The sequence below is a fragment of the Loxodonta africana genome, chromosome 3, assembly GCF_030014295.1.
Source record: "Loxodonta africana isolate mLoxAfr1 chromosome 3, mLoxAfr1.hap2, whole genome shotgun sequence".
NCBI lineage: Eukaryota > Metazoa > Chordata > Mammalia > Proboscidea > Elephantidae > Loxodonta > Loxodonta africana.
In genome coordinates, this window is record NC_087344.1 from 204,241,604 (window position 1) to 204,258,487 (window position 16,884).

General features: G+C 39.3%; 1 protein-coding gene across 2 annotated transcripts in view; it reads left to right on the plus strand.

Moving 5' to 3' along the window:
• The window catches only part of MAEL (maelstrom spermatogenic transposon silencer), a 60,789-nt gene that overhangs the window by 30,024 nt on the left and 13,881 nt on the right, over positions 1 to 16,884 (plus strand). For both annotated transcript variants that reach the window (XM_003415217.4, XM_010594932.3), the window contains 2 exons: positions 6,817 to 6,879; positions 7,589 to 7,721. In XM_003415217.4, the coding sequence (XP_003415265.1) occupies positions 6,817 to 6,879; positions 7,589 to 7,721 (196 nt within the window). The remainder of the gene's footprint in view (positions 1 to 6,816; positions 6,880 to 7,588; positions 7,722 to 16,884) is intronic.

Below are 16,884 nucleotides of genomic sequence, written 5' to 3' on the forward strand. Positions count from 1 at the left end.
GTCATTCAAAAGCAGTTTCAACAGTACACTGACAGGGAACTGCTAGAAATTCAAGTCAGATTCAGAAGAGGACATGGCACAAGGAGTATCATTACTGATGTGAGATGGATCTTGGCCAAAAATAGAGAATACCGTAAAGATGTTTACCTGTGTTTTTTTGACTATGCAAAGGCATTAGACTGATGGATCATAACAAATTATGGACAACATTGTGAAGAATGGGAATTCCAGAACACTCAGTCGTGCTCATGAGGAACCTGTACATAGACCAAGAGTTAGTTATTTGAAAATACAAGGGAATACTGTGTGATTTAAAGTCAGGAAAGGTGTGTGTACTCTTCCACAATATTTATTCAGTCTGTATGTTTAGCAGGTAATCTGAGAAGTTGGGCTATGTGAAGAAAAATGGGGCATCAGGATTGGAGAAAGACTCGTTAACAACCTGCAATATGGAAATGGTAGAATCTTGCTTGCTGAAAGCGAAGAGTACTTGAAGAACTTAGTGATGAAGATCAAAGACTACAGCCTTCAGTATCGATTACACCTCAACATAAAACAAAAATCCTCATATCTGGACCAATAAGCAACGTCATGATAAACGCAGAAAAGATTGAGGTTGTCAAGGATTTCATTTTACATGGATCCACAATCAGCGCACATGGAAGCAACAGTCAGGAAATCAAATGACGACGTATTGCATTGGGCAAATCTGCTAAAGACCTCTTTAAAGTGTTAAAAAGCAAAGATGTCACCTTGAAGACTAAGATGCACCTGACCCAAGCCTTGGTGTTTTCAGTCGTCTCATATGTATGCAAAAGCTAGACAGTGAATAAGGAAGACCAAAGAAGGATCCATGCCTTTGAATTATGGTGTTGGCAAAGAACATTGAATATACCACGGACTGTCAGAAGAATGAACAAATCTGTCTTGGGAGAAGTACAGCCAGAATGTCCTTTAGAAACAAGGATGACGAAACTTTGTCTCACATATTTTGGACGTGTTATCAGGAGGGACCAGTCGCCGGAGAAGGACGTCATGCGTGGTAGAGGGTCAGTGCAAAAGAGGAAGACTCTCAGTGAGGTGAATTGACACAGTGGCTGCAACAGTGGCCTCAAACCTAGCAACCATTGTGAGGATGGCATAGGACTGGGCAGTGTTTCCTTCTGTTGTACATGTGTTTGCAATGAGTTGGAATCGACTCTAAGGCACCTAACAGCAACAGACTAGGTTCTGTGGGAAATATGGGAAGGAGTGACATGGCCATCCTTGCCCTCAGTCTACTGTCTGATAAGAGCAATAAAGCATGTGAAGATACTACAATCATATGCTAATTTCTGATAACTCTAAAAAATGCCAAAAGATTATGGTAGATCATATAAAGGAGAAATTACTTCAGTGGAAGAATTAAAAAATATGAAATGCTTTATGGAATAAATGTTTTATTTGGTTCTTCTGGAAAGATGGATAGAATTTCTGTAACCAGAGATTGGATTGAAGAAAATGGCCCAAACAGTGGCTGGGAGGAATGAAAGTACAAAGACTGTTGAAGAAAAAACAGTTTAACTAGAGCATAAAGTATACATACCTGTAGGATGACAGTGGTTTATGAATATAAAGCAGATAGAGGTGGAGGTTATCTTTAAAAATAAGAAGCTATTAACCTTAAAAGAGGAGGAAAGGAGATCGTTGGGTTCTTTTGAGATAGAGAAAAAGAGGAGTGTAAAGGCCCTTGTGCTGCACGTCATTTGAGTGAGATAGTGCTGGAGCTTTGAGGGTAGGCCGTGAACTTACTCAGAAGACACACTCGCTTGTGCCTGATGTTAGGACTTCGGAGTGGATATTCATGAAAGAAACATACTTGAGATGAATTAAAGTTGGATGAAGATTTAAATCTGCAACGTAAACGTTGTTGTTATGTGCTATCAAGTTGGACTCATAGAGACCCTCTATACGACAGAACGAAACACTGCCGAGTCCTGTGCCATCATCACAATCATTGTTATGCTTCAGCCCATTGTTGCAGCCACTGTGTCAGTCCAGTTGAGGGTGTTCCTCTTTTTTACTGATCCCTTTTTTACTTTACCAAGCATGATGTCTTGTTCTAAGAACTGATCCCTCCTGATAACATGTCCAAAATATGTGAGATGAAGTCTTGCCATCCTCGCTTCTAAGGAGTATTCTGGCTGTACTTCTTCCAAGACAGATTTGTTTGTTCTGGCAGTCCACAGTATATTCAACATTCTTGCCAATGCCACAATTCAAAGGCATCAATTCTTTGACCTTCCTTATGCATTGTCTAGCTTTCACATGCATATGAGGTGATTGAAAACACCATGGCTTGAGTCAGGCACACCTTAGTCCTCAGAGACATCTTTGCTTTTTAACACTTGAAAGAGGTCTTTTGCAGTAGATTTGTCCAGTGTAATACGTCGTTTGATTTCTTGACTGCTGCTTCCGTGAGTGTTGATTGTGGATCTAAGTAAAATGAAATCTTTGACAACTTCAATCTTTTCTGTGTTTATCATGACGTTGCTTATTGGTCCATTTGTGAGGATTTCTGTTTTCTTTACATAGAGGTGTAATTAACACTGAAGGCTATGGTCTTTGATCTTCATCAGTAAATGCTTCAAGCAGTCTTCACTTTTAGCAAGCAAGGTTGTGTCATCGGCATATTGCAGGTTGTTAGTGGGTCTTCCTCCAATCCAGATGCCACCACCTTCTTCATATAGTCCAGTTTCTTGGATTATTTGCTCAGCATACAGATTGAATAAGTATGGTGAAAGGATGCAACCCTGACATACACATTTCTTTACTTTAAACCACATGACATCTCCTTGTTCTGTTCAAATGACTGCTTCTTGCTTTATGTACAGGTTCCTCATGAGCACAGTTGTTTTGGAATTCCCATTCTTTGCAATGTTATCCATAATTTGTTAGGATCCACACAGTCGAATGCCTCTGCATAGTCAATAAAACACAGGGAAACATCCTTCTGGTATTCTCTGCTTTCAGCCAATATCCATCTGTCATCAGCAGTGATAGCCCTTGTTCCATGACTTCTTCTGAATCCAGCATGAATTTTTGGCAGTTCCCTGTCGATGTACTGCTGCAGCAGCTTTTGAAAGATCTTCAGCAAAATTTTATTTGAGTGTGATACTAATGATATTGTATGATAATTTCCTTATTCTTTTGGATGACCTTTCTTTGATATGGGCACAGATATGGATCTCTTTCAGTTTCTTGGCAAGCTGTATTCCAAATTTCTTGGCATAGACAAATGAGCACTTCCAGTGCTGCATCCATTTGGTGAAACATCTGAATTGGTATTCCATCAATTCCCGAAGTTTTGTTTTTCACCAATGCCTTCAGTGCAACTTGGACTTCTTCCTTCAGTACCATTGGCTGGTGATCATATACTACCTCCTGAAATGAACATCGAGCAGTTCTTTTTGGTACAGCGATTCTGTGTATTCCTTCCATCTTCTTTTGATGCTCCCTGAGTCGTTTAGTATTTTCCCCATAGAAACCTTGAATATTGCAATTCGAGGCTTGAATTTTTTCTTGTTTTTACTGCTTGAGAAATGCCAGGTGTGTTCTTCCCTTTTGTATTCTATCTCCATGTCTTTGCACGTTTAATATAATACTTTGTCTACTAAAGCTACCTTTGAAATCTTCAGTTCTTTTACTTCATCATTTCTTCCTTTCGCTTTCGCTACTCTACATTCTAGAGCAAGTTTCAGAGTCTCTTCTGACATCCATTTTGGTCTTTCTTTCCTGTCTTTTTAACAGCCTCTTGCTTTTTTCATGTATAATGTCCTTGATGTCATTCCACAACTCATCTGGTCTTCAATCATTAGCGTTCAACATGCCAAATACATTCTTGAGATGGTCTCTGAATTTAGGTGGGATATACTTGTCATCTAGTGCTGCTGTAACAGAAATGCTACAAGTGGACGGCTTTAAGAAAGTAGGCTAGAAGGCAGAATTCAGGGCACTGGCTCCGGGGAAGGCGTTCTTTGTCGGCTCTGGAGGAGGATCCTTGTTATCCGTCTTCCCTCGGTCTAGGGGTATCTCAGCACAGGAACCTCAGTTCCAAAGGATGCACTCTCTCCCGGCGCTGCTTTCTTGGTAGTATGAGGTCCCCAACACTCTGCTTGCTTCCCTTTCCTTTTATCTCTTGAGAGATAAAAGGTGGTGCAGGCCACACCCTAGGGAAACTCCCTTTATATTGCTGACCTGAGCAAGAGTGTTTACATCCCACCCTAATCCTTTTAACCACAGGCAGAGATTATGATTTATAACACATAGGAAAACCACAGAATAGAGGACAACTACACATGGCCTAACCAAGTTGATACATATTTTGGGGGCACACAATTCAATCCATTACAGTAGTCAAGGGATATACTCTGATGAACTTGTTCTAATTTTCTTCAACTTGAACTTGCACATAAGCAATTAATCTGTTCCACAGTTGGCCCCTGGCCTGCTGCTGTCTTACAATACTTAGCTTTGACATTGTCTCTTTCCACAAATGTAGTTGATTTGATTCCTGTGTATTCTATGTGGTGAGGTCCATGTGTATAGTCACTGTTTATGTTTTTGAAAAAAGGTATTTGCGATGAAGAAGTCATCAATCTTGAATTCTGTCATGCAATCTCTGGCATTTTTTTTTTTTTTTTTTATCACCAAGGCCATATTTTCCAACTACTGATACTTCTTGGTTTCTGTCTTTCGCATTCCAATCACCAGTAATTATCAATGCATCTTGGTTGCACGTTTCATCGATTTCAGACTGCAAAAGTTGGTAAAAATCTTCAATTTCCTCATCCTTGGTCTTAGTGGTTGGTGTCTAAATTCGAATAATTGTCATATTAATTGGTCTTCCTTGTAGGCATATGGATATTATCACTGACAGCATTGTACTTCAGGATAGATCTTGAAATGGTCTTTTTGACAATGAACATGAGGCATTCCTCTTCAGTTTGTCATTCCTGGCATAGTAGGCATATGATTATCTCAATCAAAATGGCCAGTACCAGTCCCTTTCAGGTCACTGATGCCTAGGATATTGATATTTACACGTTCCATTTCAGCTTTGATGACTTCCAATTTTCCTGGATACATACTTTGTACATTCCATGTTCCAATTATTAATGGATATCTGCAGCTATTTCTCCTCAGTTTAAGTCATGCCACATCAGCAGATGAAGGTCCCAAAAGCCTGATTCCATCCATGTCATTAGGTTGACTCTACTTTGAAAAGGCAGCTCTTCCCCAGTCATATTTTGGGTACCTTCCAACGTGAGGGGCTAATCTTCTGGCACTGTTATCAGACAATGTTCCGCTACTATTCATAAGGCCTGTTTTTTCAGAAGTAGACTGTGGGGTCCTTCTTCGTAGCCTGGAAGCTCCACTGAAACCTGCCCACCAAGGGGTGACCCTGTTGGTGTTTGAAATACTGGTGGCAAAGCTTTCAGTATCACAGCAACACTCAAGCTAGCACAGTAGGACAAACTGACAGAAATGTGTTGACGTAAACATTGTATTTTTAGGAGGTTTAGGGGGGCGATTTGGGGGAAATAAAAACTAATAAAAATATTGTCATTTTTAGTAGTATAATTTAGATTTTGAGGCATTTTTCCCTGAAATCAAGCTTTTTTATAATCTTATTTGCTTGCTTTAATTCTGAAGTGTACTACTAGTTTTTAACTGCTTTCCATTTCAAGTCTGATCTCCAGTGGAAAATGTGTATAGGAGGTGTAGGTACTGTTGAAGTTTAAATTCTGGGCAAGGCACAAAACTAGGAACTAAAAACTAATTCTATGTGGTTGTCTAAGCACTTAGGTTTAGTTTTAACCTAAGGTTTCATTTAGTGGTAGAGTTTTATGAAAACATTTATTGAATCACTTGTTTGGAAAGCAGTGGAAAATTTTTAATCTTGTCTTTAGGTAGTCTTCTATTCAGTTAGTGGCCAGATGGAAACATCTGACTTTTTACACTTACTGTTCAGCATGTTTGTAATTTTAGATGAAGGCTCTTGTCAAGTTCACGGTAAGCTTCGTATTATGCAAATAGTGCTGTTCTAAGTCTCAGCAGTCTAAGTGCATACTCAGTGGAAAGATATATACAATTTGTTAGTGACTCTCATCATGAAAGCATGTTGTTTGGTGTGTGTGGCCTTGTATTGAATCATACCGTTTATTTTGGTCACTTCCTTCATATCTCCACTCACACATCAGCTTCTCAGTAATGCCTTTCCTAGCCTCCTGATCTAAAATGTCACTCCTTGTCCAACATTTTATACTGTCTTTTGCTTCATTATTTTCCTTAGAACTTACCATTATCTAACTTACTGTGTATTATACTAAGATATCTTTTTCGATCTGTCTTCCCCACTAGACTAAGTATTTGTGGACGGGAATTTTTGTGTGTTGCATTGGATACTGTATCCCTGGTTCCTAGAGCAATGCCTGGCAAATAGTGTGCACTCAGTAAATGTTTGTTGAATGAATACATGTTAACCATAGTCACTAATGTGCCTCTAGAGCACTATTTTGTTTCAAGGTAAAATGTAACTGTTATGATATGTGTAGTTCACCTAGCATCATGAATTCGCATCAGAAGCAGTGACATAAGGAATCTTTCTGTTTTTAAAAAGTTTCTGTTCTTACGTATTTTATTAGAAAAGTTAATCTTTGAATAATACTAATTTTTCTGAAAATTTCAACTAGGTAAGTTAGAAATCTAGCATATAAAAACCCTTAAGCAGTGCTATTTCAGTTAGATTGTTAAAGTCTACCTTTTTTTGTACAGGTGCAAGTGGCATGAAGAAAATGACATACTCTTCTGTGCATTAGCTGTTTGCAAGAAGATCGCGTAAGTCAGAGAAAGGAGTTTCATCATGGTGCTGTTTTCTGATTTGTATTTGTGCCATTTTGCTTGCCATTTCTTTGGCAGTTGGGCTGAATCACTGTTCACTTCTATTTCTTTTAAAACAGAAGTTGCTTTTTACTTCATGTTACTTTTATTTTTGTGCCAGCGTCACTACTTGTCTGGTATAGTTAGCACCTGAGCAATTTGGGTGAGCCTGCAAAAGCACTTACTGAAAACTTTCCTTCGAGAACTCCATAAAAGAGTGAAGTTTCCTGCTATCATTAAGGACATCACCTCCTTGTGATGGTATTCAAAAATATAGACACTTTTCTCCACATTTTGTAGTGAAAGCACCTGGAGCCCCAGATCTCTGGGTGCTTTGGTATTCCCTTTACATGGCTGGTAATTGTTGGGTGTAAGGACAGATAAGTGTTTGTGGTCGTAATTTTACTTCTGGTGCTGCCCTACCCCTGCCTTAAACACCTGACAATCCTGGCGATCTTTACCCTCATTCCCATCCCCTTACAGTTTTGTGATAGGTGTTGCTACTTTATTTCCGTCTCTTCTCTGATTATCTAAATTTCTTTTTCCCAATTTAAAAGTGTCTTTTACATGCTTCCTTTATGTTAGAAAAATTTTTTCTCAGTGCGAATGCTTTCAGAGTGAATTAGATAAGATTCTGATTGTGAACTTTTCTTAATTCCTCTTAAAGGTACTGCATCAGTAATTCTTTAGCCACCCTTTTTGGAATCCAACTCACAGAAGCTCATGTACCACTCCAAGATTACAAGGCCAGTAATAGTGTGACACCCAAAATGGTTGTATTGGATGCAGGACGTTACCAGGTAAGGAGCTTACTTTTACAAGCCATTGATTTATTAGGATGCTACAGTCAATGTGGTCTGGACCAGCAACTAAAGATTAAGACTTTGTTTAGTTCTCTCACTTCCTTTAAACGTTTTTATGAAATTGTTTATGGAATGTCAAACAGTACTTAAACGGGTTGGGTCTTGCGTAAGTTTTAACAAAGCTTTCTGAAAATTAAAATCGGTGCTTAGTTTTTATAAAAAACACATCAAGACATTTATTATAAAAATAAAACATCTGAACAAAAAAAAAACCCTGGCCCAGATGGCTGCACTGAAGAATTCTGTCAGACATTCACAGAAGAGTTTGCACCAGTACTAAAACCATTTCAGAACATAGAAATGGAAGGGATATTTCCAAATTCATTCTGTGAAGCCAGCATAATCCTGTTACCAAATCCAGGCAAAGACACCACAAAAAAAGAAAATTACGGACCAACATGTGAAGACCCTGGTGGCGTAGTGGTTAAGTGCTACAGCTATTAACCAAAGGGTCGGCAGTTTGAATCCACCAGGTGCTCCTTGGAAATTCTGTGGGGCAGTTCCACTCTGTCCTATAGGGTTGCTGTGAGTTGGAATCGACTCTATGGCACTGGGTTTGGTTTTTTTTTTTTGGTTTATCTCTCATGAATATAGATGGAAAAATTCTCAAGACACTAGCCAATAGAATTCAGCATCATATCAAAAAAATAATACACCACAACCAAGTGGGATTCATAAAAGGATGGTTCAGCATTGGAAAATCAGCATAATCCACCATCTAAATAAAGTACGAGAATCAAATGATCATCTCAGTTGACACAGAAAAGATGTTCAACAAAGTCCAACAAAAAATCTCAATAAACTAGGTGTAGAAGGGAAATTCCCCAACGTAATAAACGACATCTATACAAAGCAATAGCCACCATCATTCTTAATGGAAAGAGGCTGGAAGCTTTCCCGCTGGGAACAGAAACAAGGATGCCCTTTATCACCACCCCAATTAAATATTATGCTGGAAGTCCTAGCTACAGCAGTAAGGCAAGAAGAAGAAATAAAGGGTGTCCAAATTGGTAACGAAGAAGTAAAACTGTCTCTATTTGTGGATGGTATGATACTGTACATAGAAAATCCAAAGGCTCCATGAGAAAACTACTGGAACTAATACAGAGATTGAGCAGAGTAGCAGGATACAAGATAAACATACAAAAATCAGTTTGATTCTTATAAACCGATAAAGAGAATGATGAAAAGGAAATCAGGAAAAAAAATACCATTATAATAGCTCCTAAAAAAATTAAATACTTAGGAATAAATCTAACCAGGGATGTAAAAGACCTATACAAAGAAAACTGTAAAACACTACTGCAAGAAAACAAAAGAGATCTGCATAAATGGAAAAACATACCATGCTCATGGATGGATAGACTCACTGTTGTGCAAAAGATAATTCTACCCAAAGCAGTCTACAAATACAATGCAAAACCTGATCCAAAAACTAATTAACTTTATATGGAAAGGGACGAGGCCCCAGATAAGTAAAGCACTATTGAAGAAGAAGAAGAAAGTAGGACTTAGACTACCTGAACTCAGAACCTACTATATAGCTGCAGTATGAGAGGTGGAGCCAAGATGGCAGAGTAGTCAGACGCTTCCTGTGGTCCCTCTTAGAACAAAGACCTGAAAAAACAAGTGAATGGATTATACATGACAATCTAGGAGCCCTGAGCATCAAAGGCAAAGTTGAGGAATTGGACTGAGCAGCAGCAGGGGAGAGAGACAGCTCAGAAGCAGCAAGGAATTGCTAGACCTGACCCGGCAGGAACTGTCACTCTGTAGGCTGGATTGGGTGGTGCAAGGGGTGAGGCAAGCAGTGGCACTCAAGATAGGTTTTCCACATCAGGAGAGACCGAGCAGTAGAGAGTCTACTCAAGCCCCCAGAACCAGTGAAAAGCGACATTCAGTTGGCAGAAGATAAGTACACACATCTAACCTACCATGTGGATCAAGCACCACCCCTTTGGGGGAAACATCTCTCCCATTTATGTGTTTCCTCCCTGCTCTGCACCAGGTCTCGGGCTGGCTTCAGAAATTGCCCCATCCCCTGGGCCGAATGTAGGAACTGTCACGCACCCTGAGCCATTCTCCTGGCCTTGAAGAGAGAACAGGTTAACAAGCAGAAAAAAATAATCTGCCAGTTTCCCTTAAGCCGGGAACTCAGAACAGGCACAGCTGTTTTGCCTAGGCATAGGAATAAGGGGTCCATGGATTTTAAATGGCTTTCACCCATGCATAGATCTCTGTGGGTTCATTTCAGCAGTGTAGGCCCTCGTTAGCACAGTGCAACAAGGTATACACCTGAAGCCTACCTTTAACTGTGTCAGCTATATGGTGGAATGGCAGCTTCGTGATGTTTGTCACCACTCTGCCTAATAGGCAGAGTCCTCACCTACCCACATCGGGCCTGAGGACTGTTGGCTCCACCCATGCTGCCTAGCTACACGTAACGGGTCCAAGAGTAAGTGGTGCCTCCCAGCCCTTAGAGCCAACAGCATTGGGTGCCCATAGTATGGGTGCAAAACCCACCCATTTACACGCTCTGGGGAACAGGGAGACGCTTTCATCCCAGACACTCAGGGACAGCTGTCAGCCCCCTGCCTTGCTCAGCACATGACCCCCTACTGCAGCCAGATACCTGTGCCTACACCAGTCACATCTGCTTGTCCAGGACTGAGGCGAGAGCCTTTACCACACACTTGGTGACCAACGACCTGGACACCTGAGCTGAATCCATACAAGAAAAGTAAACAGACTTCTGGGCTCACATACCTAGTAATAGATCTAACCACCTGGTAACAGGACGTTAGCGTCACAGGTGCCAATAATCAAACTAGCTCACACTAGCAGCCTATTTGGGCATATCAGAACAAAGCAAGAAGGTGGGACACAATAAGCAAATGTAAAATAAATAAGCATAATTTATTGATGGCTTGGAGACAACAGGCAATATCAAATCATATAAATAGGCTGACCAGGATGGGTTTAGCAAGCTCTCAAAACAAAGAATCAAATCTTCTGGAGGAAGAGAACTTCCCAGAATGACCAGATGTCATGAAATGAATTGCATCCACCAAAAATGAATGCTGACTTGGTTAGGTCATGATTCCCAGTATTGTGTGGTTGTCTTCCATTTTGTGATTGTAATTTTAGGTTAAAGAGGATTAGGGTGGGATCGTATACCACCCTTACCCAGGCCACATTCTTGATCCAGTGTAAAGGGAGTTTCCCTGGGGTGTGGCCTGCAACACCTTTTCTCTCTCAAGAGATAAAAAGGAAAGGGAAGATAGTGGGGGGGGGTGAGCGGGATTGGGGGAGTCTCATACCACCAATAAAGCACTGGGAGCAGAGCTCATCCTTTGGTCATTTGGACCCAGGCTTTCTGCACAGAGAAGCTCCTAGTCCAGGGGAAGATTGATGGGAAGACCTACAGAGAGAAAGCCTTCCTTTGGAGCTGACACCCTGAATTTGGACTTTTAGACTATTTTACTGAGAAAGCCATCCACTTGTCGTATTTCTGTTAGAGCAGCACTAGATGACTAAGACACCAGAGGTAGAACACAAAAGGTTAATACACAGAACTCTTCAGGAGGTGTGGCGAAATGCAGAACAAGCCAAGGAACACGCAGACAGAGCGATATAGGAACTTAAGAAGATTATAGAAGAGCATAATGACAGTTTTAACAGGCTGCAAGAATCCATAGAGAGACAGTGAACAGAAATCCGGAAGATTTAACAATAAAGTTTCAGAATTAGACAACTCAGTAGAAAGTCAATGGAAGTCAGAATTAGTGAGATTGAATATAAAGCACTTCACACCAACTTATATGAGGAAAAATCAGATAAAAGAACTTTAAAAAATGAAGAAACAATGAGAATTACATGGGACTCTATCAAGAGGAATAACCTACAAGTGACTGGAGTACCAGAAAGGGGAGGGGGGAGCAATAACAGAAAAGAATTTCTGTTACAGAGAGAATTTTTGAAGATTTGTTGGCGGAAAACCTCCCTGATATTGTGAAAGATGAGAATGTAGCTATTCAAGATGCTCATCAAACCTCACACAAGGTAGATCCCAGAAGAAAGTCACCAAGACATAATCAAATTTGTCAAAACCAAACAGAAAGAATTTTGAGAGTGGCTAGGGATAAACAAAAAGTCATCTACAAAGGAGAATCAATAAGACTAAGCTCTGATTACTCAGCAGAAACTATGCAGGCTAGAAGGCAGCAGCAATGGGATGACATATATAAAGCCTTGGAGGAAAAAAATTGCCAGCCAAGACTTATGTATCCCGCAAAACTGTCTCTCAAATATGGTAGCAAAATTAGGGCATTTCCAGATAAACAGAAGCTTAGGGGATTTGCAAAAACCAAACTGAAATTACGAGAAATACTCAAGGGAGTTCTCTGGTTACAATAACATCAGGTAACAACCCAACCCTAGAACACAGGACAAAACAACCAGATATCAACCCAGAAAGGAAGGTCACAAAAATAAACACCAAAATGCTGGAAATAGGAAACAGAGATGTCAATAGGTAAAATGTGACAACATTAAGACAAAAAAGGGGGACAAAAAATGTAGTAATAAATCTTTCAAATGGAGAGGAAGTCAAGGGTAAGATAAAGAAATAAAAGATTGGTTTAAACTTAAAAAAATAGGGATAAATATTAAGGCAACCACAAAGGAAACTAACAATTCTACACATCAAAATAAAGAAGAAAAACATAAAGACTCAGCAACTACAAGATGAACAATGGTGAAAAAGATGAAAAGAAAAATACCTAAAGAAAAATGACCCTGCACAGAAAATTAAGTGCAATAAAGAAACTGTCAACACACAAAAAAGACATCAGAATGACAGCAGTGAACTCATGCCTGTCAGTAATTATGTTGAATGTAAATGGTCTAAATGTACCAATAAGAGTGACAGAATGGATTTAAAAAAAAAAAAAGCGTGATCCATCTATACGCTTCCTACAAGAGACACACCTTAGACTTAAAGACACAAACTAAAAGTCAAAGGATGGGAAAAAATATATCAAGCAAACAATAATGAAAAAGTAGCAGGAGTGGCAATTGAATTTCTGACAAAATAGACTTTAAAGTAAAATCCACCACAAAGGATAAGAAAGAACACTATATTCTGATTAAAGGGCCAGTACACCAGGAGGACATAACCATAATAAATATTTAGACACCCAGTGACAGGGCTCCAAAATACATAAACTCTGTAACAACATTGAAAGGGGAGATAACTCCAAAATAATAGTAGGAGACTTCAACACACCACTTTTGGTGAAGGACGGAACATCTAGAAAGAAACTCAGTAAAGAAACAGAAGATCTAAATGCCACAATCAACCAGTTTGACTTCATAGATACATATGGAATACTCCACACCCAACAGCAGCCAAATATACTTTCTTCTCCAATGCGCGTGAACGTTCTTCAGAATAGACTACACGTAAGGCGATAAAGCCAGGCTTAACAGAATCCAAAACATTGAAATATTACGAAGCATCTTTTCTGACCATAAAGCCATAAAAGTAGAAATCAATAACAGAAAAAGCAAGGAAAAAAACCAAACACGTGAAAACTGAACAGTACCGTGTTCAAAAACTACTGGGTCATAGAAGAAATTAAGGATGGAGTAAAGAAATTCACAGAATCAAATGAGAATGAAAACACATCCTACCAGAACCTTTGGGACACAGCAAAAGTGCAGTGGTCAGAGGTCAATTAATAACAATAAATGCACACATCCAAAAAGAAAAGGCCAAAGTCAAAACATTAACACTACAACTCGAAAAAATATAGAGCACCGAAAGAAGCCCTCAGGCACCAGAAGAGCAAATAATAAAAATTAGAGCAGAATTAAATGAAATACAGGATGAAAGAACAATGGAAAGAGATAACAAGACCAAAAGCTGGTTCTTTGAAAGGATCAACAAAATCGATAAGCCATTGGCCAAATGGACAAAAATAAAACAGGAGAGGAAGCAAATAACCCAAATACGAAATAAGTTGAGTGATACCACAACAGACGCAACTGAAATTAAAAGGATCATAATAGAATTCTATGAAAAATTGTACTCTAACAAATTTGAAAATCTGGAGGATATGGACAAATTTCTAGAAACATGCTACCTATCTAAACTAACAGAAACCAAAGTAGAACTAAATAAACCTCTAACAAAAGAGAAAATTGAGAAGGTATTTAAAAAACTCCCAACAAAAAAAAAAAGCCCTGGCCCTGACGGCTTTACTGGAGAGTTCTCTACCAAACTTTCAGAGGAGAGTTAACACCACTACTATTAAAGGTATTTAAGAGCATAGAGAAGGGTGAAATATACCCAGACTCATTCTATGAGGCCAGCATAACCCTGATACCAAAACCGGGTAAAGACACCACAAAAAAAAGAAAGTTTTACACCTATATCCCTCATGAACATAGGCACAAAAATCCTCACCAAAATTCTGGCCAGTCGAATTCAACAACATATCAAAAAAATAATTCACCATAACCAAGTGAGATGTATACCAGTTATGCAGGAATTGTTCAACATTAAAAAAAGAATCAGTATAATGCATCACTTAAATAAAAGACAAGAACCACATGATCTTATCAATTGATGGAGAAATGACATTTGACAAAGTTCAACGCCCATTCATGATAAAAACTCACAGCAAAATAGGAATAGAAGGAAAATTCCTCAACATAATAAAGGGCATTTAGACAAAGCCAACAGCCAGTATCATCCTAAACAGAGAGAGCCTGAAAGCATTCCCCTTGAGATTGGGAACCAGACAAGGATGCCCTTTATTGCTACTCTCATTCAACATTGTGTTGGAGGCCCCAGCTCGAGCTTTTAGGCTAGAAAAAGAAATAAAGGGCATCCAGATTGGTAAGGAAGAAGTAAAAGTACACCTGTATGCAGATGATATGATCTCGTACACAGAAAGCCGCAAAGAATCCACAAGAAAACTAGAACTAATAGAAGGCTTCAGCAAAGTATAAGGATATAAGATAAACATACAAAAATCAGTTGGGTTCATCTACACCAGCAAAAAGAACTTAAAAGGGGAAATCACCAAATTACCATTTACAATAGCCCCCAAGAAGATAAAATACATGGGAATAAATCTAACTAGACCCATGAGAGACCTATACAAAGAAAACTACAAAACACTACTGCAAGAAACCAAAACAGATCTCTTGGTAGAAAAACATACCATGTTCATGTATAGGAAGATTCAACATTATGAAAATGCCTATGCTACCCAAAGCAATCTACAGATACAGTGCAATCCCGACCCAAATTCTAATGGCATTTTTTAATGAGATGGAGAAACAAATCACCAACTTCATGTGGAAAGGGAAAAGAGGCCCCGGATAAATAAAGCATTACTGAAAAAGAAGAACAAAGTGAGAGGCCTCACACTACCAGATTTTAGGACCTATTACACTACGGTAGTCAAAGCAGCCTTGTACTTGTACAACAACAGATGCATAGACCGACGGAACAGAATTTGAGAATCCAGATGTAAATTCATCCACCCTGAGCCGCTGATATTTGACAAAGGCCCAGAGTCTGTTAAATGTGGAAAAGACAATCTCTTTAACAAACAGTGCAGGCATAAATGGATATCCATTGGCAAAAAATGAAACAAGACCCATACCTCATAGCATTCACAAAACCTAACTCAAAATGGATAAAAGACCTAAATATAAAATCAAATGATAAAGATGATGGAAGAAAAATAGGGACAACGCTAGGAGTCCTAATACATGACATAAACAGAATACAAAACATTACTAACAATGCACAAAACACCAGAAGAGAAACAGATAACTGGGAGCTCCTAAAAATCAAACACCTATGTTCATCAAAAGACTTCACCAAAAGAGGAAAAAGACAACCTATAGATAGGGGAACAATTTTTGGCCACGACAAATCCAACCCCTAAAACCTACAAAATACTGCAAAATCTCAACAACAAAGACAAATAACCCAGTTAAAAATGGACAAAGGATATGAAAAGGCACTTCACCAAAGAAGACATTCCTGTGGCTAACAGATACATGAGGAAATGCACAGGATCATTAGCCATTAGAGAAATGTAAATCAAAACTACAATGAGATACCATCTCACCCCAGCAAGGCTAGCATTAATCCAAAAAACATAAAGTAATAAATGTTGGAGAGGTTGTGGAGAGACTGGAACACTTACACGCAGCTGGAGGGAATGTAAAATGGTACAGCCACTTTGAAAATCAATTTGGTGCTTGCGTAAAAAGCTAGAAATGGAACCCAGCAATCCTACTCCTTGGAATATATTCTAGAGAAATAAGGGTCATCACACAAAGATACATGCACACCCACATTGACTGCAGCACTGTTTACAATAGCAAAAAGGTGGAAACAACCAAGGGTGCCCATCAGCGGACGAACGGATAAACAAATTATGGTATATCCACACAGTGGAATAGTACGCAATGATAACAAACAAAGATGAATGCTGGAAACATCTCGGAACATGGAGAAACCTGGAAGGCATTGTGCTGAGTGAAACTAACCCACTACCAAAAAAAGTCAGTAACAAAAGGACAAATATTGTATGAGACCACTATTACGGGAACTTAAGAAAAGTTTTAAACACAGAAGAAAACGTTCTTCAATGGTTGCAAGGGTAGGGAGGGGTATTCACTAATTATATAGTAGACAAGAATTGTCTTAGGTGAAGGGAAGGACAACACATAGTACAAGGGAAGTCAGCACAACTGGACTAAACCAAAAGCTAAGATGTTTCCTGAACACAACCAAACACTTCAAGGGACAGAGTAGCAGGGGTAGGGGTCTGGGGACCGTGGTTTCAGGGGACATCCAGGTCAGTTGGCATAACAAAGTTTATTAAGAAAATGTTCTGCATCGCACTTTTGGTGAGTGGTGTCTGGGGTCTTAAAAGCTAGCAAGCAACCGTCTAAGAAGCATCAATTGGTCCTAACACACCTGGAGCAAAGGAGAATGAAGAACACCAAAGACACAAGGAAAATATGAGCCCGAGAGACAAAAAGGGCCATATAAACAAGAGATTCCATC